The sequence below is a fragment of the Rhinoderma darwinii genome, chromosome 5, assembly GCF_050947455.1.
Source record: "Rhinoderma darwinii isolate aRhiDar2 chromosome 5, aRhiDar2.hap1, whole genome shotgun sequence".
NCBI classification, from domain to species: domain Eukaryota; kingdom Metazoa; phylum Chordata; class Amphibia; order Anura; family Rhinodermatidae; genus Rhinoderma; species Rhinoderma darwinii.
Window position 1 is genome coordinate 296,794,052 of NC_134691.1, and position 25,742 is coordinate 296,819,793.

Sequence of the window (25,742 nt, forward strand, 5' to 3'; positions counted from 1 at the left end):
CATGCCCTATCTTCGCGCGGTTACGCCTCTGACCTCCCATTGACATCAATGGGAGGCAGAGAAAGCGTATTTCGCTGAGTTTTTTGCCCGTAGCACTCAATGGGCGCGAGCGAAAAAAGCGGCGAAAATCGCGGCAAAAACCATGCAGGAAGGTCAAAATCTGCCTCAAAATCCCAAACGGAACTTTGAGGTAGAATTTTCCTCCTGCAAAAACCTCCGTGTGAACACATCTTTATGTTTGCTGACACAAATGAAAACTCATTATTATATTATTATGCTAGAAAAATATTAATTGCATTGCTAAATTTTATTTATATATAAATAATTGCTTTCAGTTGTTCTCCACACCTACCTGAGAGCAAACATTGTATATCTTTATATTAATATAAACGTGACTGGGAGACCTTGGATAAAATGCAATGTATGACCGGGCCGAGGAGGCAGCCGAGGGCGGGTAATGTTTACTGCTCTGTGAGTCACAGCAAATGTGTGTCCCAGGGAAACGACGCCGCTGCTGCCTGCTGCTCCTCAGTGCCCTGTGGTAATAAGTCACCTCCTGGGCACGCCTGCTCCACAGACAAGCTTCACTATTTGGGAGTGAATTGTCAAGATAGTGAATTGTCAGTAAACACAGAAGGGATTATAGAGAGATAAGAAGCTGCCGAGGAAGCAACAGAGTCATGTACACAGAGGAGTAGAGGAGAGCAGAGCGCACCACAGGCAGGAGGTAAAGTCACCCCTTGACTTCACTATGGGGGATTGCACGGTGCTGTGGATGGGATTTTATCACAGGAGGGGGGCACAATATAATTTATCTCAGAGATAGGGTGTGTGCATCCGAAACCTGTACCCCCAGGTCATTATATTCTGTGACAATAGAGGTAACAGAACATACAGGTTATAATTAAAGCCGCACCTGTGGTATTGGAATGGTTGTTAACCCCTTGAGTTTTCAACAATTTTTTTCCGTTTTCTCATTAATGCGTTCCGAAAGTCATAGCTTTTTTTTTTTTCCGTCACTATAGCCGTATATGACTTGATTTTTTGCGAGACTAGTTGTATTTTTTAATGCTACTTTTCTGGGGTACATGTAGTGTATTGTAAAACATTTATTTTGGGGGGGAATAGAAAAAGCAGCAATTCCGCCATTGTTTTTTGGGATTTGTTTTTACGGCGTTAATTGTGCAGTACAAATGACATGTTAACTTTATTCTGTGGGTCATTACGTTTACGGCAATATATATTTTTGGTTTTACTAGGTTTGCACAAAAACAGTTCATATGTTTTTGTGCCGCCATATTCTGACAGACATTTTTATAAGAAAGGTACAATGCACATCAAAAAGTCGTTATCCAAAGATAGATTTTTAATATTCATAATTATGCCAGTTTAAATGCGATGAATGTATGGCGGCTTGCCGCATGTGGAGGCGCTGTCCAAGCCGCCATACATTAAGCGCCATTATGCAAGACCCAGGATATTACAGAGCCTGATGAAGGTCAGAGATGACCGAAACGTCGCACTTAAACTGGCATAATTACGAATATTAAAACTCTATCTTTGGATAACGACTTTTTTGGTGTGCATTGTACCTTTCTTATACTACACGGGTTGGGCCCCTACGCATGCACCCATACGAAACCTAGTGCGGCCTGAACACCTTCAAGTACAACTTTTTTTATGTTTCCGTGGACGAAAATAAGGTTGACTTTTTTATTGGTACCGTTTTGGGGTGCATACCACTTTTTAGTCAGTTTTTTGAGAGGCAGAATAAACAAAAAATGTTTTTGCCGTTCACCGTGTGGGTTAAATAATGTGATGATTTTATAGTTTTGGTCATTACGGATGCGGCCATACCTATATTGTATATTTTTTTTCTTAATTTTTTTACATAATGCTTTTTTATTGGAGAAAATGTGTTTTTTGTCTTTGTTTGTTCTCTTTCTAATGTATTTTTATACATTTTATTACACGTAACTTTTTTTTTTAGCACCACTAGTCATTTGATTGTTCAAGTAATACTGCAATTCCGTAATGCAGTGTATTATGCCTGTCAGCGTAACGCTCCAGCAGGGCCTAATAAGAGAACATAGGCTGGATTCACACGAGGTCATTACGTCCGTAATTGACGGACGTATTTCGGCCGCAAGTCTCGGACCGAACACCGTGCAGGGAGCCGGGCTCCTAGCATCATAGTTATGTACGATGCTAGGAGTCCCTGCCTCGCTGCCGGACAACTGTCCCATACTGAAAACATGATAACAGTACGGGACAGACGATTCCGGCAGTTTAACCCATTAAATGCCGCTGTCAATAGTGACATAGACATCTAATGTGTTTGACAGAGGGAAGAAGCTCCCTCTGTCACCCCATCGGCGCCCCCCGCAAAGAAATCACGGGTCGCCGTCGAGTTTCCATGGCAGCTGGGGGCCTAACCAAGACCCCTAGGCCTTTCTTCAGCAAATGCCTGTTGGCCCATGCCGGAGGCATGGCCTAATAGATTGCCTGTCAGTTTTACACTGACAGGCAATAAGGCTTTGATATACTAAGTATACCAAAGCATTATATATGCGATCAGCAGATCGCATAGTGAAGTCCCCTGGTGGGACTAAAAAAAAAAATGTAAAGCAGTTAAATAAAGTTTGTGAAAAAAAATTTACATTCAAAATAAAATAAAACTTTGCCCAAAAAGTGGTTTTATTTAGTAAAAGTGTTAAAACAAATAACACATATATGATATCCCCGCGATCGTAACGACTTGAACAATAAAATGAACACATTAATTAAACCGCCGGATGAACGGCGTCCAAAGAAAACGCAAAACACAATGGCAAAATTCTCTCTTTTCTCCCATTCCCCCCATAAAAATGTAAATAAAACTTCATCTATAAGTCCTATGTACCTCAAAATAGTACTAATGAAAACTACACCTTGGCCCGCAAAAATCAAGCCCACATACGGCCACATTGATGGAAAAAAAAAAGTTACGGCTCTTGGAATGCGGCGATGCAAAAACAAGTAATTTTTATCTAAAAGGCTTTTTATTGTGCAAACGTAGGAAAACATATAAAACCTTTACATATTTAGTATCCCCTTAATCGTGCTGACCCATAGAATAAAGTTAACATGTTATTTACGCTGCATAGTAAACGGCGTAAATTTAGAACGTGAAAATCAATGCTGCAATAGCTGCTTATTTTCAATTCTCTCCTAAAATAAAGTTAATAAAAGTTAATTGATATATTATAAGCAGCTAAAAATGGTACAATTACAAAATACAACTCGTCCCGCAATAAACAAGCCCTTAGGCCCCATGCACACGACAGCAAAAAACCTCCGTTTTTGCGGACCGCAATTGCGGTCCGCAAAAACGGAGCCATTCACTTTCATTGAACACTGACACCTTTCTGTAGCACTACGGAAGGGTGTCCGTGCCGTGGAAATGTTCTGGGAATTATGGAACATGTCTGTTCTTTCGCATTTTGCGGGCCGTGCTCCCATACTTTGTATGGGAGCACGGCCCGAAAATGCGGCTGTCAGTCAGCGGCCGGCCGTGCCCGCAATCGCGGGCCGTGATTGCGGGCACGGTCGTGTGCATGGGGCCTCATACGGCTATGTCGACGGAATAAAAAAAAAGTTACGACTCATGGAATGCGACCGTGAAAAAACAAAAAATAATCCTTGGTCATTAACGCGAAAATGGCCTCGTCATTAATGGGTTAAAGCAGTATGATGGTTATAGCAAATACAGCACAATTATTGCATTGTGAAAAGTTATAAAATGTTCTCAAATATTTTCTGTATCTATTCCTCTTTGTTTTCGAAATCTCTGCTTGCAGTAATGTAATAAGCCATCTTTGTTTACTTCTAGATGATAAAAATCTGTTTAGGTCATATCATAATCACAAGGGTGCAGGACGCAAAGAGGAGAAATGTGTGGCACTCACCAGTCCTTAATATAAATCATTTTATTCCATCATTTTAAAAAACATTTTCGGACTCGATGAAGTGTGGATATTGTGAAATGGCCATCGCTATGTACTGTGTGTAAATCTACTACTTTTAAAATGATGAAATAAAATAATTTATTTTAAGGATCGGTGAGTGCTGCACGTTTCTCTTCTTTGCCTTCGATATCCTTGACTGGCGCTGCGGTTGAGCATGTGCCAGCCACTCCATTCAATATCTATGAGACAGGTGGGATCAGAAGAGCTCTGTACTCGGCTGTTTCCATCATTCCCATAGACTCTGAATGGATTGTCAGTGCTCATGCTCGACTGCCGGTCCATTTAAAGTCCTCCTTACTGTTACTCTCTATTTTTATGTTCTGAGTTTTATCAACTACTATAAGAGTATGTTTACATGAGTCGTTTTATGTGGCGTTTTTTTGCGCAATCACGGTCATCGCGGCAAAACTGTGCCATTATGTGCAAGACCGCTGCCTTATTACTGCAATTTTGGTAAAAACCAGCAGAAAAAACAACTCATGTAAACATAACCTAAAAAGTAATTCTAGTAATGTTTAGGAAGCGTGCCCTGGCCCTGCCTGGCTGTAATAGTCATTTATTTGTTTTGCTCATTAGGGCCCCTGGATTTTTTTGGGCAACCTTTACAATATGTACCATTAAGGCAGTTCTTTGGCTTGCACAGAGAGAATACAAGCCCAGCTTATGTTGGCCCATTCCCTGTGGTCATTGTGAACTAAGGTCCAGTTCATGGTTTTCTTGTGCACATTTTCTTTAAAAACCTACATCAAAATGCAAAGTATGGATTGGGCCCAGGATATGCCATCACCCAATAATCGGTGGGTGTCCGACCTCTGGGACCCCCACGGCCCCTGAAAATGGGGGGCCACAGCGCTAATTTAGCGATGCATCCACTTCACTGTTTTTCCCGACACAGCGTCGTCACAGCACCTTCATTCTAAGGATCAGTGGTGGTCCGCAAGGTCGGACCCTTATCGATCATAAAGTGATATAAAATAATAGCAGATTGCTAGGATATGCGAAGATTGGAATGACCCTTTAAGAAGGTCACTTTCTCTTCTTCAGAAGTTTTGTAACGTTAGCAAGCAGTGGAAGGAGTAGCAGCCTAAAAATGATGCCACTCTCCTGATGAGAAGTCAAAGGTGTAGACATGCATCGGGCACTCGTTGTTCATATTGCAGGGGAGATCCTGTTTGGTTTTTACTATCGGCAACCCTTCTACTGCATATAGTGTTTACATGTAACTTTAAAGAGGCTCTGTCACCAGATTTTGCAACCCCTATCTGCTATTGCAGCAGATCGGCGCTGCAATGTAGATTACAGTAACGTTTTTATTTTTAAAAAACGAGCATTTTTGGCCAAGTTATGACCATTTTCGTATTTATGCAAATGAGGCTTGCAAAAGTACAACTGGGCGTGTTGAAAAGTAAAAGTACAACTGGGCGTGTATTATGTACGTACATCGGGGCGTGTCTACTACTTTTACTAGCTGGGCGTTGTGTATAGAAGTATCATCCACTTCTCTAAACAACGCCCAGCTTCTGGCAGTGCAGACACAGAGCGTGTTCTCGAGAGATCACGCTGTGTCGTCACTCACAGGTCCTGCATCGTGTCAGACGAGCGAGGACACATCGGCACCAGAGGCTACAGATGATTCTGCAGCAGCATCAGCGTTTGCAGGTAAGTCGATGTAGCTACTTACCTGCAAATGCTGATGCTGCTGCAGAATCAACTGTAGCCTCTGGTGCCGACACGATGCAGGACCTGTGAGTGACGTCACAGATCTGCACTGCCAGAAGCTGGGCGTTGTGAAGAGAAGTGGATGATACTTCTCATCAGAACGCCCAGCTAGTAAAAGTAGTAAACACGCCCCGATGTACGCACATAATACACGCCCAGTTGTACTTTTACTTTTCAACAAGCCCAGTTGTACTTTTGCAAGCCTCATTTGCATAAATACGAAAATGGTCATAACTTGGCCAAAAATGCTCGTTTTTTAAAAATAAAAACATTACTGTAATCTACATTGCAGCGCCGATCTGCTGCAATAGCAGATTGGGGTTTCAAAATCTGGTGACAGAGCCTCTTTAAAAAAAGGTTTCTATTACTAATAGACAAGTCTCCGTTTGGCCAAAGGTTAATCCTTGTCTATTGTTGAATGATTTTTATGGTTTCTGTTTTTGAAATATTACAATTTTTGCATAATTTCCATAGGTGACCAGCTATAAGTGTTGAGGAACCAAAAATGGACATAGACGATGAGGAACCTCCAGTTCCTCCCTTCTGGGAAGATGAGAGGGTATCCTACATGGGAAGTTGGCTTCAACGTACCTTGAAAGTCAAAGAAGATCGTTGGATAAAGTTTGTAGAGGATGAGCAGAATGAGAAGATGCTGAAAGATTTTTTTGATCAAAGAAGTCAGATCATGTTAATGTTTTCAGCTGCCCCTAAAGGAGGAGTATTAGTGATTCAAGAGGTAAGAGGCAAATACAGAGAAGCTGTTCATAAAAAAATACTACTTGATTTTTATTTATTTTTTAATTATAATTTGAATCCGAAGTGGCTGCCTAACCCAGACTCGGTCCTCAGACTTCCAGATAGAGAAGCGTGATTTATCACTCCACAGAACATGTTTCCCCTCCTCCCAGAGTCCAGTGGTGGCGTGCTTTACACCTCTCCATTCAACGCTTGGCATTGTGCTTGTTGCTGCTCCGCAATGAAAACCCATACAATAGAGGTCTCGGCGCACAGTTTTGTACAGATGTTAATGGCAGAGGAGGTTTGGAGCTCTGCAGTTATTCAGTCAGCAGAGCGTTGGTGACTTTTATGCACTATGCGCCTCAGCACTCGGCGTTCCTGCTTTGTAACTTCACGTGGTCTTCTACTATTTCATGGCGGAGTTGCTGTGGTTCCTAAACGCTTTCACTTTTCAATGACACCACTCACAGTTGATGGTGGAATATCGAGGAGGAAAGAAATTTCAGAACTGACTTATTGCAATGTTGGCATCGTATTAGGGCTTGTCCACACGTAACAGAATTGCTGCGTATTGTCCGTCCGGAATTGCAGCAGAATACAGTAACAGCGAAGTGGGTGAGATTTAACAAATCTCATCTACATGCTGCGTAAAATTTCCGACCAGACATTGACCTGCGGTGCGTGTTTTTCGTACTGCAGCATGTCAATTCCTGCTGCGGAAAGTGGACTGAATTGCTGCGTATTTCAAAGGAGATATCCCCATCTCCCAGCATTGAAAAAAACGCCGCAAAATCCGCACCGGTTTCTGCATTAAAAAAACGCAGGAAAATGGTGCATTTTTTCCGCCGCAGAATTTCTTCTAGTTTCTGCGGAATTTCTGCAGAAATTTTCTGCAGCAATTCCGTTACATGTGGAAAAGCCTTAGGACTCGTAGCGGAATTGCCACGTTTTTTACGGCCGGCAAAAACGCAGCAGAATACAGTCGCAGCATAGTGGATCAGATTTAACAAATCTCATCCAAATGCTGCGTAAGATTTCCGAGCCGAAATTGACCTGCGGTGCATATTTTTCAGACGGACCGTTTTTCACACGGTTGTGTGCACGAGGTGTAAACCATTCACGAAGACATTTGGTACACTTAACGGGGAAGTTAATAAAGTTTCTAGGCCAGTTTTCTGGTGTAGCAATGTTGCAAATAGAGCAAAACTGTCATAAAATGTGTGGCTTTTGGCCGGTTTCCCCATTCTCAACACCTTTGGAAAAGTGGGTGTAACTTAGCTAAAGGAGGCTTTTACTATAATTTATGCCAGAAACTTGTGTAAATTAGAGCGGAAGTGTAAGCCAGCTCATGGCTGCAGTAGATTTCATTCAGTGGTGCACGGACAGCCGAAGATGCAACAAATCTGTGAAGACGCGTGTGCCTCTTAAGAAATTTGTTGCATCTTACTCCAGCTTGTTTTTTATTAAGACTGGTGCAGTCTTCATACATCTCCCCCTAAGGGTATGTGCCCACGCAGTGTTTTCATGCGCATTTCGGGGCATAAACGCCTGAAAAAACTGAAGCAGAACACCTACAAACATCTGGCCATTGATTTCAATGGGAAATATGGCGTTCTATTCCGACGGAGCGTTTTTTTTAAGCCTCATTTTTTAAAACCGGCGCGTAAAAAGACGCCCACGAAAAAGTGCATGTCACTTCTTGAGCCGTTTTTCATTGACTCTATAGAAAAAACGGCTCTAAAAACGGCCGTAAAAAAAATGCTGCGAAAAACGTGAGTGCCTTAAAAAACGTCTGAAAATCAAGAGCTGTTTTCCCTTGAAAATAGCTCTGTATTTTCAGACGTTTTTGAGTTCGTGTGTGCACATACTCTTAGGGTAGAGGCTAGCCCGGGTGTAGTTTACATTATTTTGCCTCCTTCTTTCTATCCACCCTCTTGCTGCTCCTGATTGATGTTTGGTGTCCGCTTCACCTGCTGGAGTGGTTGGATCAACAGACCGTTGTTCTCTGTCAGCCCTGCAGACGTCCCTGGACCCTGAAGGACGCACGCACACACACTATATTGTTCCAGCATATTCCACAGCACTGTACAAAGACTGTCATCACCCCAATGGGGCTCACAATTTAATTTCCCTTTCTCACACACACCAAATATGGACAATTTCATTGGCAGCCAATAAACCTATAAGTGTTATTTGTATTAATTTAGTTGCATGTTGATATTCATTAATATAATTTTTACTAAAGGAAACGAAGGTACGTTGGCATCGTTACATAAGTGTTTTGTTTTTTTTCAGATTAATATGAATGTGAGGGGCAAGACTGTTTACATCATGAAGAAGATGCCTACATCTATTGAAATAGAAAATTACAAGAAAGTCCTAATACTTGGGGAATTGTCTGGTGTGTCTTTTATCCAGACATCTACACTGGTAGAAGAGGTGAGATTAAATATATTTGTTAGATTGTGTGATGTAAGTTTTGTATCAAACAATACTTACAAGCTCAAAATAGTCAGAACATTTGTTACTATTTGTATGTTTAAAGATGGAGGTAGTGTTCACTTCTGGTTTTTTTCTTACTCTTTTGTATTTACCTAAGCTGCGTTTGTAGAGAGAATAGAGACCCGAGCTCTGTCAAACACCTTAGGGTATGTGCACGCGACCTCTTTCCAGACGTAATGGAGGCGTTTTACGCCTCGAATTACGCCTGAAAAGACGGCTCCAATACGTCGGCAAACATTTGCCCATTGCTTGCAATGGGTCTTACGATGTTCTGTGCAGACGTGCTGTCATTTTACGCGTTGCTGTCAAAATATGGCACGTAAAATGACGGCTCGTCAAAAGAAGTGCAGGACACTTCTTGGGACGTTTTTGGAGCCGTTTTCTCATAGACTCTATTGAAAACAGCTCCAAAAACAGCCATAAAAAATGCAGCGAAATACGCGAGTTGCTCAAAAAACGTCTGAAAATCAGAGGCTGTTTTCCCTTGAAAACCGCTCCGTATTTTGAGACGTTTTTGACTCTGCGTGTGAACATACCCTTAGATGCTGCAGACGCTATTGACTGCGGCATCTAAATGGTTAAATTGGCAGAATCTGAGTTCTCTTCAATTCTGACAGTTGCGGCTGTGTATATCAGCCGTGCTCCTGCTGCTGATGTTGTGGGTACAGTGGCAGTGCCCACGAGATGCGAGTTCTAAATGAAACGTGAGGAAATCCATGTTCTTGCTGCAGAAATAACTCCTTTCAGAGGAATGAAATTTAAATTTCTGCAAAAAAATCTGCTGTGTGTGAATCCACCCGAAAGAGCTGAGAATATTCTCTAAACTGGGGTGCATGACCTGTGGCCTGCAATACCATTCTGTGCCGCCCTCTTAGGCTGCTTACATGTTTTATTCCTGTCAGAAAGTAGAGGAGCACCACAGAGTGTGAGAGCAGGGGGCAGATAAGTACTAATGATGGCTGACCGTAATGGGGGCATACAGTGCTGGCACAGGTATGATGGGGCACAGTTATAGTGGGGCACAGTGGCGGTGGGGCACAGTGGCGGTGGGGCACAGTGCAGCTGACACAGTGGTGGGGCACAGTAGCTGGCACAGTGGTGGTGGGGCACAGTGTGACAGGCACAGTGGCGGTGGAACACAGTGTGGCTGGGACAGTGGTTGTGGGGCACTGGGTGGCTGGAAGTCTTATGTGACTGCCTCTTTTATGGTGGGAAGGAAAGAAAGGATGTCTGTGCATTCATTGTAGTTATGCGAGTTGTCACACATGTGCCTGTTTCCACAAGTGCACGGTGTCCTCCTCCTTGGAATGCCAAACAGAGGAACGGGAGATTCCCATTCTCCTGACGTGGGAGTCCCAGATGTGGAACCCCGACTTATCAGACCTCTATGACACATACTGTTATGCCATCAATGTCTCAGATGAGAATGCCCCTTTAAGTTTTATTGCAGCCCTTGAAAGGGGTTGCATCTGACAATGTGGCCCTTGGAGCACTATCTACCCTTCTGAATGTCATGCTATGTTACGACTGCATCCTTCTACTCTTTGCTTGTCTACAGGCTACCTGACAGAGATGACTTGGTGATTGTTGGATCATATTATTTATGTACAACAAAAGCAGTGAGTCTGGATTATGTTTTCAACTCCATTGACATTGATCACTATGGCAGGCTGTATAAATTTATCAGAAATCTGATGCAAGTGGGTCAAAAAGGCAAAAATGAGAGAGCCTGCTTATTACCATGCGTATAAGTTATGTGTTGTTTCATTTTGAAATCTTGCTTTGTCTATTTAATTGGAAACACAGAATTTTGACCATTCATTAAAGGATTATTATAAAATAGCTGCCTTCTGCCTCTATGGCGTGCGTCAGTAAAGCCTGGGTGTTGCAAAAGAATAGCTTTGGCTTTCATCAGTTGCTAAGAAGACCCAATAAACAAGTGTGTGGCAATCCTAACAAGTGAATGGCATGTGCAACAGTTTTCTGTTTCCCGGGCTGCCTGGATAATGCTGTGCTCTCCAGCAACATATCTCTCCACGTTCATTACTCAAAATTGCACAATAGCTGTAGAGCACACAACAAATATTTGTCCTTCGGATTGTTTCATACATATATATTCAAGATAAAGGAACAATTACAGTAGCGTTTTTTTTATCAGCTGTCTTTGTAATAAATTCTGCAGCCACAGAAGTATGAATAGGGTTCCTCAACTTTAGTCAGCGTTCAGGGAGTGCTACAGACTTCTACACAGAGTCTATATAGTGCATCCAGCGTTACTATCTGGCTAAATAATTTCATGTTTATATCTAACTAAGTAGCGATATCCTGTATTGTACACTGATGTGTAAGGTGCAGTGTTCAGTTCTGTTCCTGATTCTCCACGTTCATATACAAACTCTTAATTTGTAAAGAATGACTGAAAGGTTTCCCAACTTGTTACAGCATCCGAGTATAAAGCGGTGCATTTATGCCGGGACTACATTTGGATAAACCATTGTTGCATGTCTTTATTTTAGGATATGTTTCCATAATACCAGTGCTACATTTCTGGATTCACCTCCATTAAGTGAGGTTAGAGCCCGGACGCAGTCCTTGGGCTGTCAGTGTTCACTTTAGAGTACTTCTATACAAGGGTAAAGGCCTCCTTCACACAAAATTTCTTGCGTTTTAAACTGCAACCAAAAACTCTACTAAAAACTCTAGCATTTTTCAAATGTAAGATTTTTATGGCATTATTAGTGGCATTTTTAATTTGGTGTCATTTTGTACGTGAGCTTTTAATGGTGTTTTTGAAGTCCTATAGAGAAGCCTATGGAAAAAACGCCTAAAAAGCCATACCCAGAGCATTCTGCGTTTTGGAAAAAAACGCCACTGACCACAAAATTGCCTCAAAAATGCCACAAACCAAAACACAGTTTCTTTGTTTTGCATTTAATATTTTACTATAGACTGTAATGTAACATCTGGCCGCACTGAAAAACGCACAATAACACATCTAAACGCTGTGTGGGAATCTAGTCTAATATTGCAACGTTTTTTTTTATGCATGAGGCCTATAGTTCATTTACTTCTGTCACTAAAAGTTAATTTTCCCATCACAGGTGCATTCACACATGCTTAGCTCAATTTCATAGGTAGACAAAACTATTTATCATATATATGTGGTGTATTGCAGAAAACTAGAGTACTTAGAAGTAACCCATGTAAATGAGGAAATAAAACCACTCCATCCAGATGTTGTCCAGGTCATATTAAGGTACAATGCCCACGTATACACAATGCTGGCCTTGGCACATGTTTAATATCTGAAATACAGAAGTTAAACTGTGCGCCCCACTGAGGACAGAGGCAGTTTGAATTAGGCTCTGTTCACACTATTGTCATGGCATCTGTTTTTATGACGGCTCAGTTCTCAATTGGATAGAGATGAATCCTGACTGACTCCATTTAATGGAGATCGTTGGGGTACTTGTACTTGTGGCGGCAAGAATAGCACTGCAGACTACACTATTCTGGCAAAAATACAGGAAAGCCATATGGAAATTTGTAGAATTTGTTGGTATACAATGCATTACATATATGTAGATTTATTAAAAACAGAAAATTAGAATCTTGCTCAGTGGTTTTCCTGATGTGCTTCGTGTTTGCTAACCATTCACTTCGCTTTCATTCCTTATACTTGTAAGACTTTCTGTCAAACTCCCATAAGGAGCACTGTCCAACAGTGAAGAACCAACGTGTGACCTATTCTGTGGAATCTATTCAATACTTTAATGAGCACTATAAAAGAAAGCCTGAAAGGTAATGCCGGCACCTGGCACCTCCATACTATTTCACAATAAGTCCCCTCCACTAATTATCCTGCACAGGGTAACTCCAGACTATCAGACAAAATGTGACGCTCTTCCTTTGTGAACTGTATGAACTTTTTTGATGAAGTTGCCGTGCTTTCTCTAATTGTGTCATATATTCCCCAGGTCTTGATGCCTGTCCTTTCTAATAAGAAGAGTTCCAAGTCTTTGCCGAGTGTCATTTCACAAGATATGGAGCTTTATGTGGAGTCTCTGAAGAATAAAATACTTATAGTGAAAGGGCTTCTGTCTGGAAGAACAATCTTACCCCTTCCTACCAAATTAGGAACAAATGGATCAAACCAGCATGGTGTAATAAAAAAGTAAGAGAATGCCGTTCTACTCTTGACAACTTACCAATATCCAGTATTTCTGATTAAAAAAAAAAAGACAAACCGCATAGAGTAAAGCAAACTGCAAGATCTAAAATAAACACAGCAGCATGTCTGATAAAGCTTTTATTTTTTTAATTAAACCCTTTGGGAAGAACCAAGTAGTGCTTAAAGGGGTTTTCCCATCTTAGATCTATATGGCATATCCATAGGATATCAAGAACGGTGGTCATCCGACCCCCATTTCACCTAATGTGGCGGCCTTTAGCCGCAGATTCCAGGCACAGACTAGTGTAGAGAGGGTCGCGCATGCACATGGATCTCTCCATTCTGTTCAATGGGAGGTACGGAAATAGCCGAGCAAGCGGATATGCCATAAATGTCTAAGATGGGAAAACCCCTTTAATGAGGAAGGAACAAGTGCATTAGGCCTTATGCACATGTCCCTATTATGGCTCTGTGTTTTATAGACCCATAGTATGGCATCCATAGAGGCGCATTAGGCCTCGCTGTACCTCTGGTTGTCTCTGATTTCATACAGAGTATTTTTTTTTCTGTTGGATTACGTATGAATGCAACAGAAAAAAAAGTGACCTGCTTAATTGCATTCCATATAATGCATGCCATTGCTTCTAGAGGAGAACATTTCCAAACAGCTGACGGACCACCATATTGCGGCACATGAAGTCCCTCCGTACTTCTCAACTGCAGAGCTCTCTGTGTGCCGCCTCCAGTGCATAAGGGTGCTAATGAAGAGACACTTAAATTAAAAATTAAAAATCAACATAGGGTTTATATGTATACCTTACTTCTTACATTGTAAATGATTTGTGTTTCCTATTCGGGTATGTTCACACGGGCAGGTGTATTTTACGGTACGTAATACGCCCTAAAATATGCCTAGAAACCGTTCCCACGTTTTGCCAAACGCTTTTGAGTCCATTGAAAATGTTTAAAATTTGCCTCAAAAATGCAAAAAAAGTGACATGCTACTAATTTTTTTGAGGCGTATCTTTACGCGGCGTATTTGTATTTAGCGGCATAAAAATATGCCTCGTCTGAATTACAAGCTGTATTTCTCATTGAAATTAATGGGAGCTGTTTCTAGGCGTATTGCAAGTGTATTTCAATGTGTATTACTCTCTGAATTATGCCTACAATTTGCCCGTGTGAACATAACCCAATTAATTGGGCCTTATTACATGTATAGCAGCGCCGTATTGTGGTCCACCTTTTCTCTCCTTTCTTCCTAATTGTGGCGGTAACTCACCTGGTTAGTGGAACGGACCGTGGCAGCAGAATACCATTGGCTATTTAATCCCCGTGTACATCAGAGCTGTGTCTGAATAGCACAACTCTTATAGGTGAACATATCACTATTGTTACCCTTTTACTTCTATCGCGGGAAAAAGAAGGGACATGCCCTATCTTCGGGCATTTACGTCTCTGACCTCCCATTAGCATTAATGGGAGGCAGAGAAAGAGAGTATTTAGCGTTGTGTCTTGCCCGCGACACTCAATGGCCGCGGGCGAAAAACGCAGCGAAAATCGGCGTGCAGGCAGATCAAAATTTGCCTGAAAATTCCAACTGTAATTTTGAGGCAGATTTTCTGCCAGCAAAAAACTCTGTGTGAACCCAGCCTTATAGTTCTATCACCCATTCCCTACACAGGATGAACATATAACATAAAATATTAGGTATTTATGCATCTTAACATTTTCCAAGCCCAATCATCATGAGACATGACCTGTCTTGGAGAAATATACATTTTAATATTTGAGTTTGCATATGAAAATTTGTCTAAATCACCCCATATACTGTATTTATACACTTATATTATAATATTTTGCAGCTGAAAATACTCTTTGGACTTGTTTCACGTAATATGCTTATGGCACAATTACAACATGGAGTCTTCTAAATGGCTCATAAAGGTCATAATATTTGGTGTAGCTCTGATTTACCACCTATTATTGATCTAATCTTGGATTTACCTTTTAATATTATATACAGTTAAAAAAAAACAACTATGTCTTTACCAACATTGTCAGAGCAGTGTTGTGTAAACATCCTAAAGACAGACATCAGTATTTTGTTATAAATAATAAGACCGTATGCTGAGGATACGAGAGCACAGGACTTCCACAGATCCTAAATCTATAATTATTTGACCACATTCATACTTTACTGTTCAATAGTCTATTTATTTCCCACTGCTTATATAGCACCACCATATTCTGCAGTGCTGTACACAGATTGAAATGACTCACATCAGTCCCTGTCTCCACTGAGGCTCACATTCTAAATACTGTAACTCAAGCACATACGAACTAGAGCCAGTTTCGTGGGAAGCCAATTAACTTATACCGCGTTCCAAATTATTATGCAAATGTTATTTTTCGCTGATTTTCCTAAATAGTCGATGCAAATGACAGTCAGTATAATCTTCAAGCCATCAACCGTTGGAGTATAATGCGAATTTTATTGAACAAATCTCCTAATGATAACTGATTTTTTTTTAGAAGTAAAAAACGCAAAATGCACTGTCTCAAATTATTATGCACAACAGAGATCAAAACATTTTAAAGGTTGTAAAGAGAACTAAAATGGTAATTTGTTGAATTTGCAGCATCAGGAGGTCATATTAACAGAAATCAAAAGCTCATTCAATAAAAAAAAACTTAGCAGGCCATGTTACATGTTAACATAGGACCCCTTCTTTGATATCACCTTCACAATTCTTGCATCCATTGAATTTGTGAGTATTTGGACAGTTTCTGCTTGAATATCTTTGCAGGATGTCAGAATAGCCTCCCAGAGCGTCTGTTTTGATGTGACCTGCCTCCCACCCTCATAGATATTTTGCTTGAGGATGCTCCAAATGTTCTCAATAGGTTTGAGGTCAGGGGAACATGGGGGCCACACCGTGAGTTTCTCTCCTTTTATGCCCATAGCAGCCAATGACACAGAGGTATTCTTTGCAGCATGAGATGGTGCATTGTCATGCATGAAGATAATTTTGCTACGGACGGCACGGTTCTTCTTTTTGTACCACGGAAGAAAGTGGTCATTCATAAACTCTACGTACTTTGCAGAGGTCATTTTCACACCGTCAGGGACCCTAAAGGGGCCTACCAGCTCTCTCCCCATGATTCCTGCCCAAAACATGACTCCGCCACCTCCTTGCTGACGTCGCAGCCTTGTTGGGACATGGTGGCCATTCACCAACCATCCACTACTCCATCCATCTGGACCATCCAGGGTTGCACGGCACTCATCAGTAAACAACACGGTTTGAAAATGAGTCTTCATGTATTTCTGAGCCCACTGCAACCGTTGGCTGAATAATAGCTTTATGCACACTTGCAAACCTCTGGAGGAGCCTACACCTTGAGGTTCACGGGACTCAAGAGGCACCAGCGGCTTCAAATACCTGTTTGCTGCTTTGCGATGGCATTTTAGCAGCTGCTCTCCTAATTCTATTAATTTGTCTGGCAGAAACCTTCCTCATTATGCCTTTATCTGAACGAACCCGTCTGTCCCCTGAATCAGCCACAAATCTTTTCACAGTACGATGATCACGCTTAAGTTTTCTTGAAATATCCAATGTTTTCATACCTTGTCCAAGGTATTGCACTATTTCACGCTTTTCGGCAGCAGAGAGATTCTTTTTCTTTCCCATATTGCTTGAAACCTGTGGCCTGCTTAATAATGTGGAACGTCCTTCTTAAGTAGTTTTCCTTTGAGTGGGCACACCTGGCAAACTAACTATCACAGGTGTCTGAGATTGATTACAATGATCCAAAGAGCCCTGAGACACAATACCATCCATGAGTTTAATTGAAAAACTAATAATTAAATGTTTATGACACTTAAATCCAATGTGCATAATAATTTGGAACACGGTGTAGTTGTATGTTTTGGGAGAGTGGGAGGAAAGTGAACTATCCTGAGAAAACCCACATAAATACAGGGAGAACATACAGACTCAATACAGATGTTGCTTTTGGTTGAACATCCACCTTTTGCCTTGTATCCTCATGATATTTTAGAATTTTTTTGCAGAGAGAATGTGTTAGACAGAGAAGCGCTCCATGCATTTGAATCAATGCTGATAAAGTGGTCATATCAGCTGAGAGATGTCATTGAAACAGATTCTGCACAGCCCCTTTTAAAAGGTCTCAATCCAGGACCCTCATCAGAGCTTCATTTTTGGAAAGAAAGAAGGGAGAATCTTGCTGGAATTTATGATCAGGTATGTAGAACATTTTACAATTTATTATTGTTGTGTTTTTTTTGTAAAGGGTAACTAAACTTTCAGAAAACTTCTGGCATGTCATAGTGAAATGTCAGAAGTTTTGATCGGTGAGGGTGTGAGCGCTGAGACCCACACCGACCGCTAAAACGAAGCGGCAGATGCACTTGGGTGAGCGATGAGCCTGTTAGTTTCTGATCGGTATTTCTTGGAAAGCCGATGTAACAGTGTACGGACTCATAAACTTTCTATTGAGTACGTACACCGATGCATCGGCTTTCCGAGAAAAGCTGATCAGAAACCAAGCGGCTCAGCGCTCACCCGAGCACTTCTGCTGCTCTGTTTTAGCAATCGTTGGGGGTCTCAGTGCTCGGACCCCCACCAATGAAAACTTCTGACATGTCACTCTGATATGTCAGAAGTTTTCTGAAAGTTTAGTTATCCTTTAAAGACAGCTGTTTTTCACGTTCAATTTCGAACACGTTCGTCTGAATATAGCCTTATTTTAAGCATTGAGGCGCCCAGTACTAGCTCGTTTCAGCTTACCTTAATATATGTAGTGTAATGATCTGACATGTGCACATTTAGTTGTACTATTCTAATACGTGCGCATTTTATTGAACTACTATTTTTCTGTACTTCTGTTTCTGTTGTTGTTAAGTACTTTATACAGTCATTATCATCCTTGTTGATATCAAATAAAATGTATGTGGTTTGTAATTGTCAGTTCTCCCACCCTACACAGCCTAATTACCGGCTTGATCATTGAATTAGGTGGAAAAATGACAGTGATAATCATATTGAAGATAGAGGGGCTGCTTATTCCCCTAAGCTAAATAAACACAGCATTTTTATTATATACCCTATGGCACATATCCTGATGTTTTTCCTTTTTTAGTCACTGGAAATCTGCATTAAATCTTTAAGGACTGCAGTCTGTATTGCTACTCACATTTTACAAAGGGGGATCGTCACTTTTTCATTCAGCCTTCTCAATAGTTTGTATTGGCACTTTTTTTAAATTTCTCTTTTTCCATTTGTAGCTCCAGGCGCCTGTTGTTCAGAAAATGTCTGTCATCTTGAAAGAAAAAGAGAGCAGTTACTATCCAACACTACAGAACATAATTACAGAGGTTAAAAATGGTATGTTCACCAGTTACAGAACATTATCTACTTTCTATGTATTGACCGTTTAGGACCACTATTTTTCCAAAAATCCAGGCATGTATTCTATGATTTTAAACTTCTTATGACCACCAGAGGCTGTTCATAAATGCCAATTTATTCAATCTCAACTGCCAGGTTTCATCACTATGGAAGAAAAATAGGAATAAACTAGCTGGAGGTCCTGCAAGTCCCAGCCACCCTGTTCTACGCATTCTTCCCGTAGATCCCTGCCATCTTCTCTCACTCTCCTTTTTGCAGATCTCCTTATGAGGGACCTTTAACACTGGCAGATTTTCTGCATGGTAAATGAGCACTGATCGACTACACAGCATTGCTTTATTTAAATGGAGCAATGATCGTAATGTAGGGGGCCCTAAGATTGTTAAAACGATTTGCATCTTGTTGGTAACACATCCGCTGTTTACACGTGGAGATGTGCTGCTGAGAAGTGACCTTTTTTGTTGGCCACATAAAAGATCTAATTAGTTTAAAAAGGGCAATGATCGGAAACGAGCATTTGTTCGCTCGATCATTGGCTCATGTAAAAGGACTTTAAGCCTATTCTATCTCTCCCAACAAGGTCTTTCTTGACCCTCTACCTGCATTGATTTGCACTGCTGGAAGCCAAATATCATATCCTAATCCCACACACATATATCTGAAAGATGGAACATTCTCAAAATCCCACCTAGCACTGCACATTCACGGCTGCCATGTTTGTGAATAAGGTGGAATTTACACTGCGTTTTCAAGGTCCGCTTGTTTTATGCATCGGGCAAGCTCCCGGCGCATACACTAAACATATCCATAGGCCCCTATTCACCTAACAGAGAGCCTTTTGGCGTCCGTCAGGCTGGTATTCTTCAATATTCCTTTTTTCTACTGTTTGAAATAGCGTAGTCTGCTGCGCTATTCCATACAGAGGCAACCCGCAAAAAAATGCATACTGCACAGTATACCTTTTTTCTATTATGGGAGTTTACGCCTATACAGTGGAATCCGTGAAAGGTATACATCAGGAAATCCTGCCAACGTACACTTCCGACGTACACGGCAAAGGTCTGATTAAATCAGAGTCTTGGGACCTGTTCACATCATGTTTGAGATGTACGTTTATCATGTACACCAGGAAAATTCCCAACATACATGCTAAACATCTCCATAGGGCCCCTTTAGCCTGACGGAGGCTGATACAGTGTCATTTTGACCTCTGCTGGGATGGTATACGTCGGTATACATTTTTTTCAGGTATGTTATAAAGTAGTAGACCACACTATTCCAACGGGATCCCGCAAAAAAATAAATTAATTATTCTGCGTGATATACTTATTTTTAACATGGGAACCTATGGATGACGTATAGTATATGTCACAGGCATCCGTTAAACATATACTGTATGTCATAAGCCTTTCATGACCTTTCCGTTAAACAGGTGCCCTAATAACTTATCAGTGATGGATGCCTAACAGTGGTATCTGTCACTCATAGGCTATTATGGCATCCGTTTAACGTAAATGTCATGAAAAGGTTATGATAATTCATGACTTAAACATATCCCATAATAGCCTTTAGAACACAAGAAAGTTTAATCCGCACATTCCAGCAAAATTAAAAAACATGTATAGGTGCAAGTACGCCTGTGACTGCAAAACAACCCGCAAGAAAATGACGACCGCGCTATGCAAACACCAATGCCACCTAAAACACTATATATAAATATGCATTGCTGCTGAATCTCCTTACAATAGTGAGGTTCTTAGGGCACATTTTGATCAAATTATGTGAGCCTACCTGCCACGACAAGACGACCTCACTTATAAGGTGGATCCCTACACTGGACATACAGCCTACTCTGGGTCTGAGCGTTCAGAATATACTTGGGGAAACAGGAACCAGCATTAAACTAATTAAAATCACCCAGGGCAGAATGGCAGTCACTAACCCCACATATATTAGTTTGTGTAAATTAGGCCTGAAGAATCAGGTTTTAATTTCGTATGAAACAATAAATCACAGCCATTAGTAGGTAAGATTGGAGGAAAGTTGTGGGAAGATAAGTTATTGTTTATAGGACTAGATTTTGTTCTGAGTTGACCTGTATATAGGTTATTTTAGATTCCAGGGTCAGTTTCTTTAGATCCAAGCAAGTCTGTTTTTATCTTCTTAAGGTACAGAAATTATTTAATTGAGTCTAACATTATTCTGAATGACATGATAAGAGCCATACTGTGGAGGAAATTATTAATAGGTCATTACCCAATTAAATCATTTCTTAAAAATACATGTTAATATCACAATGGAAGTGACAAAATCTTTTCTTCAGACATGCTTCAACTCTTTGATGCTAGTCTGTTGTAATTAGCTTCCATTTGGACTAAATACTTTCAAGGTCTTTTTCTCTTTTGTGGGGAAATGTTTTTCTGGACTGACATTGGCATGGCGCCATTATTTACTTCATAACACACGAGGCTTCCACTTCTACACTGCAGGGTGTTTAATTTGTGACAAATCTTTTTGTCCACTTGCCATGCAGCAAAAAAAAATAAAAAATGCTTGAATTGTGCAAGGTCCTGGGGTCTCTAGTTACCATTCCTATAAAGTCCAAGTATGAATTCAGATGACATGCATGCCTCGTCATCACAAACATAGTCAGGTTTCCATGCAGGACACCAATCATCATTACTTTTTACGTTTCCTATGGTCATTTTGCTAATAATATTAATTTATTTTCTAGTGGAAAAAAAAACGACACAAGTTTTTGGCGTACACTGCGCTGCTACAGAAATAGCAAGCGTTAAATTAACACTTTCTGTACAATATGCCATTCATTTCAATGGTATGTGATAATTACATTTTTATTTCAAGTTTGCTACCTCTGTATATCTTGCAAATTATGACGTGCAACATATTAGCGGTAACATTTGCGACTTTTCTCATTACTCACCAAATTTAGAAAGTGGTGACAAAAGTTTGAATGGTCTTCAAAGGAGACGTAGTTTAGTCCAGATTTAGTATTTATGTAGAATAAGTGGAAATTGAAAAAATATTGCAGTAGATCTATACCCATTCACAGCAGAATTAAATTTCATTTCTGGTTGTCAGATATGGAAAAATTCTACAAATTTATTAAGAGGCCAGCTAAATATTTAGTCCAGGATTAGTTATCTTCCAGTGTTATAGATACGGACATAGGAGATGTTCAAACTTTCTCACTGGGTATCATTTTTGCAAAGTATTAAAACTTTAATTTTTAATCAATTTTTGTTATAAAATGGAACAAGTGTCTTATATAAAAATGTGTAATGCGTTTACATTGGGATTCCACTTGTCCAAAATAAGACCTTCTTCTATTTGCTGGTCGAATCCAGGATTGCACAGCACCATGCCTGGACACCAAGCACCCCCTAGCACTTTCAAACTGCCTTCTCCCTCTATTTTAAGTGTAACCGGAACCTAAGCCTGGTGTCTTCTTTTTTTGCTAATGTTATCTGTGTTGACGGAGTGAGCGCCTTGGTTTACATCACCCATGAGGAAGGTGGTATGGGCCACTTCTACTGTATAAACGCCCTTGGTTGTGGACCTGAATAAACAATCAGTAGTTAGTTGTTTCTCTAAACACCTAGGGTACTTTTAGAAAGGACCTGTCCGCTCTCCTGATATGTCCTGATATGAGATCCTCCCGATGTATAACTTAGGACTTGTTCACATTACGTTTTGGCCCAATTCCGAACAGTGCAAAATTCTCTGGGAAAAAAAATGGAACTATTACTTCATGGGAAAAACAATGATTTACTGAATCAGAGAAGGCAGGTGCACTGACAGGATCTTTTCCTTAGGCCTCATGCACATAACCGTAGTGGTGCGCATGGCCGTGATTTGCGGCTCGGGCGGCCGCGGGCCGCCTGCAAATCGCGGGCCGTGCACATGGCAGCATGAATTAATTTCTATGAGCCTGGGCCGCAAAATACGTCCGTAATAAGACCTGTCCTATCTTTTTGCGGTCCAGGCTCCTGGGCAAAGCACGGACCGTGGAAACCACGGTTGTGTGCATGGGCCCATTGAAATGAATGGGGCCGCAAAAATAAGTTTGTGTGCATGGGGCCTTAATATAATTTATAGAGTTAGATTACAGTACTTTTAACTTGCTGGAGCAAACCAGAAGATATTTACTAACTGTTTTATGATCTAATCTAATAATTAAGCGTTGCAATAATGGTCACTCATCCTTGTTTGTTTCAGCTCTGGTTGAAGCAGAAGATATTGATCTCCACTTGAGAACATTAGATCCACATATCAGATTATTAGAGGAGACGGACTTCCCTCAGATCCATGTCTTCATTCCTCCCCTATTCCACACTGTCTGCCTGATCTGGAGTCACTCCATATATTACAACACTCCTGCACGGATTATTGTTCTACTACAAGAGTTCTGCAACTTGCTCATTGATCAGGTATTGTGATCTTGTTTTATTGTTTTATAATTGCTATGTGTATTAAAAGAACGGGATTTGACTTATTTATTGATCTCACATTTGACGTCCTCCTTCTCCATGTTGCCATGTGTTTATTCAGTACTTTCTTCATATGTAAGGCTACGTTCACATCTGTGCTAGGTTTTACGTTATTCCGTTCCATTATAGGAACAGAATAATGAGACCTGTCATGTGAGGTAAAATATTACGAACGGATTTAGCGAACGATACAGCTGTCCTGCATAGAGAATACAGAACAGCTATATCTCAAAAAGTAAAAATATTTTTTATAAAAACTATTTATAAAGTTGCACCAAACACACTTAAAAAAAATAAAAAATGCCATTCAAAGGTTTACATAGCCTTTAAGGTTAACTGCAGCAATGTGAAGCAGGCACATAGCAATGAAATAATAAAAGCCAGACCGCTGCCTGTGGCTCTGGCTAATTTTCTTAATTAACTTACTTAGGCACTGGGTTAGAGGCTATTACACTGGCAGAGCCAGAGAGAATTGTGGCCACAGCTAATATTTTACTTTGTGCATAGGCCCAGACCAGTCCCTGTGTAACTTCAATAGGGCACTGGCAGGAGGAGCAATACCAGGTCCCACAACCTAACAGATGACAACATTTGTATATTGAGATGACTGTATAGTATGGTTGCACCACTGGACAATTAGCATAAAATTGTCAATACGCATTAGCTAGCTCTTGGCTAAACACTTCTGGCAGTGGCTTATCTGTTGGGGGACAAAGGATTGGTGTATCTTTAATTCCAAAAAGCTGATCCTTCTTTCCACTGGCATCGACCGTTGAGATCTTGGTAGGCTGCCTTAAATATTAGATTTGTTGGCTAATTCTAAGAAAAAATACAATAGCTCATCAGATGCACTGATGTGAAGGGCATCACTTTGTACACCGCAAAACATAATGATTCCAGCATGCAGAGAAACATAAAATCACTTGTGTTTGGATTTTATGTGAAAATTACAATAAAATTTAACACCATTACTGACGTGTTTCAGGCCCATACGGCCAATAGAATACCTAGGATAAAAGACTGAGCTTTATATCGTGTTAAGTTTAAATGGCAGGTTTCTAAAGACACCTGACGACAAATGCCAGATGTTTGCATATATGACCTTTATTTTGTTGAATACAATTAACTATAAAAACAAAATCAAAGTTGAAAATGGATACTACATTTGAGACAAAGAGGAATACGGTACTTTTTAAGTGTTTAAGAATTTGTGTGACATTTTAAGGTTGTATCACTCTTCCAACATAGTACCTGGTATACCGTGCACGTTAAAGGAACACTTCAGACAAAAGTGATACGTTGTGTTATGCCGAGTGCAGGGCCTGATGGGCGGTGCATGATTTATCAATTTAATGTTCTCTGTGTCATGCACCACCTCCTCAGGCCCTGCATTAGTTATAACACAGTATTTGTTTTACCTGTAGTGTTCCTTTAGGATTTAAAATTTTAAGAGCAGCTGAAAAATTCAGTTACAAAGAATTTTTTGTACTTTGTCCCGAGAAAAATATTGATGATACTAGTTTACAGTTAATAAGTTAATTCTCTGTCAGATGCTGTAGGGGTCCTTTTACACTGGCCAATATGGGCCATAAAAACGAGCGCCAATACAACGAGACAGCTCGTTGATCGGCACTCGTTTGCTCCTTTTACAAGGAGCTGTGATCAGTAATGTTACTACGATCGTTCGTCTCCATGCATTTCCCACATGTAGGCAGCACATCTCCCTGTTTACACAGCCGCTAAACTAGCGTTTGCTCGTTCGCGGGCTATTCGTTGCCCTGTTTACACAGGGCAATGATCGGGAACGAGATTTCATATGAATGCTCGTTTGCCCAAGCATTGGCCCGTGTAAAAGGGCCTTAAGTTAGATCGTTTCGAACGATGGATACAATAAATAGTTACGTTATCATAAATGGGTACTTACATTAAATAGACTTGACGCTGTAGATAGTAACAGTGGATACGTAGCTACGGTAGGTACATAGTGGATAAAATGGATGAAAAATTGTTCATAAAAGTTTCATATCCGATAAAAATTATGATGTTTTTGATCATTTTCCATGCAGCTGTCCTTTTACTGAATCTAAAATGATTTATTGTATTATTATTATTATTATTATTATTATTATTATTATTGTTATTCATTTATTTTGTTCAGTTTCTAGCATAAAATCTGATTTTGTTTTTCATTATATTGTAGGCAATATTGTATCTTTCACCAGAAGATCTTTTCAAAGAGGAAACCGAGGAAGCACTAGAGCATGTACAAATAGCAGTAAATGTCCTGAGGACCTTCAAGCATTCATTTCAAAGTCACAGAAATAATCTTGGGTCATTTTACCGAGACAGTAATGAATTTAAACCTTGGGATTTTCGCTCTCAACTGGTGTTTGCTAGATATGACAGATTCCTTGAGCGCTTGATGAAGATTGAGGTATTTAATTCTTTTAATTGTTTCCTATTCAAATTTGAGCACTATAAATACTTAGATTTGTATATATGAATTGCAAATGAGCCGACCTACACAACATTTTTTTAAATAAAAAAAACCACTACATTCTCTGCTTACATAAGACTTACCTTCTACTTTATATAATACATTTTTCTAATCAATTATAATTATTAGTGTAATTAGTTTAATTTGACATTGTCATTGACC

The 25,742-nt window shown here is 40.3% G+C and overlaps 1 protein-coding gene across 1 annotated transcript in view; it reads left to right on the forward strand.

Moving 5' to 3' along the window:
* Positions 1–595: 595 nt before the first annotated feature.
* Positions 596–25,742, forward strand: part of DNAH11 (dynein axonemal heavy chain 11) — a 228,068-nt gene continuing 202,921 nt past the window's right edge. The window contains exons 1-8 of the mRNA XM_075827324.1: positions 596–727; positions 6,201–6,462; positions 8,760–8,903; positions 12,944–13,140; positions 17,216–17,405; positions 18,449–18,548; positions 22,812–23,023; positions 25,284–25,517. Coding sequence (XP_075683439.1) covers positions 6,232–6,462; positions 8,760–8,903; positions 12,944–13,140; positions 17,216–17,405; positions 18,449–18,548; positions 22,812–23,023; positions 25,284–25,517 — 1,308 coding nt within the window. The 5' untranslated portion in view covers positions 596–727; positions 6,201–6,231. The remainder of the gene's footprint in view (positions 728–6,200; positions 6,463–8,759; positions 8,904–12,943; positions 13,141–17,215; positions 17,406–18,448; positions 18,549–22,811; positions 23,024–25,283; positions 25,518–25,742) is intronic.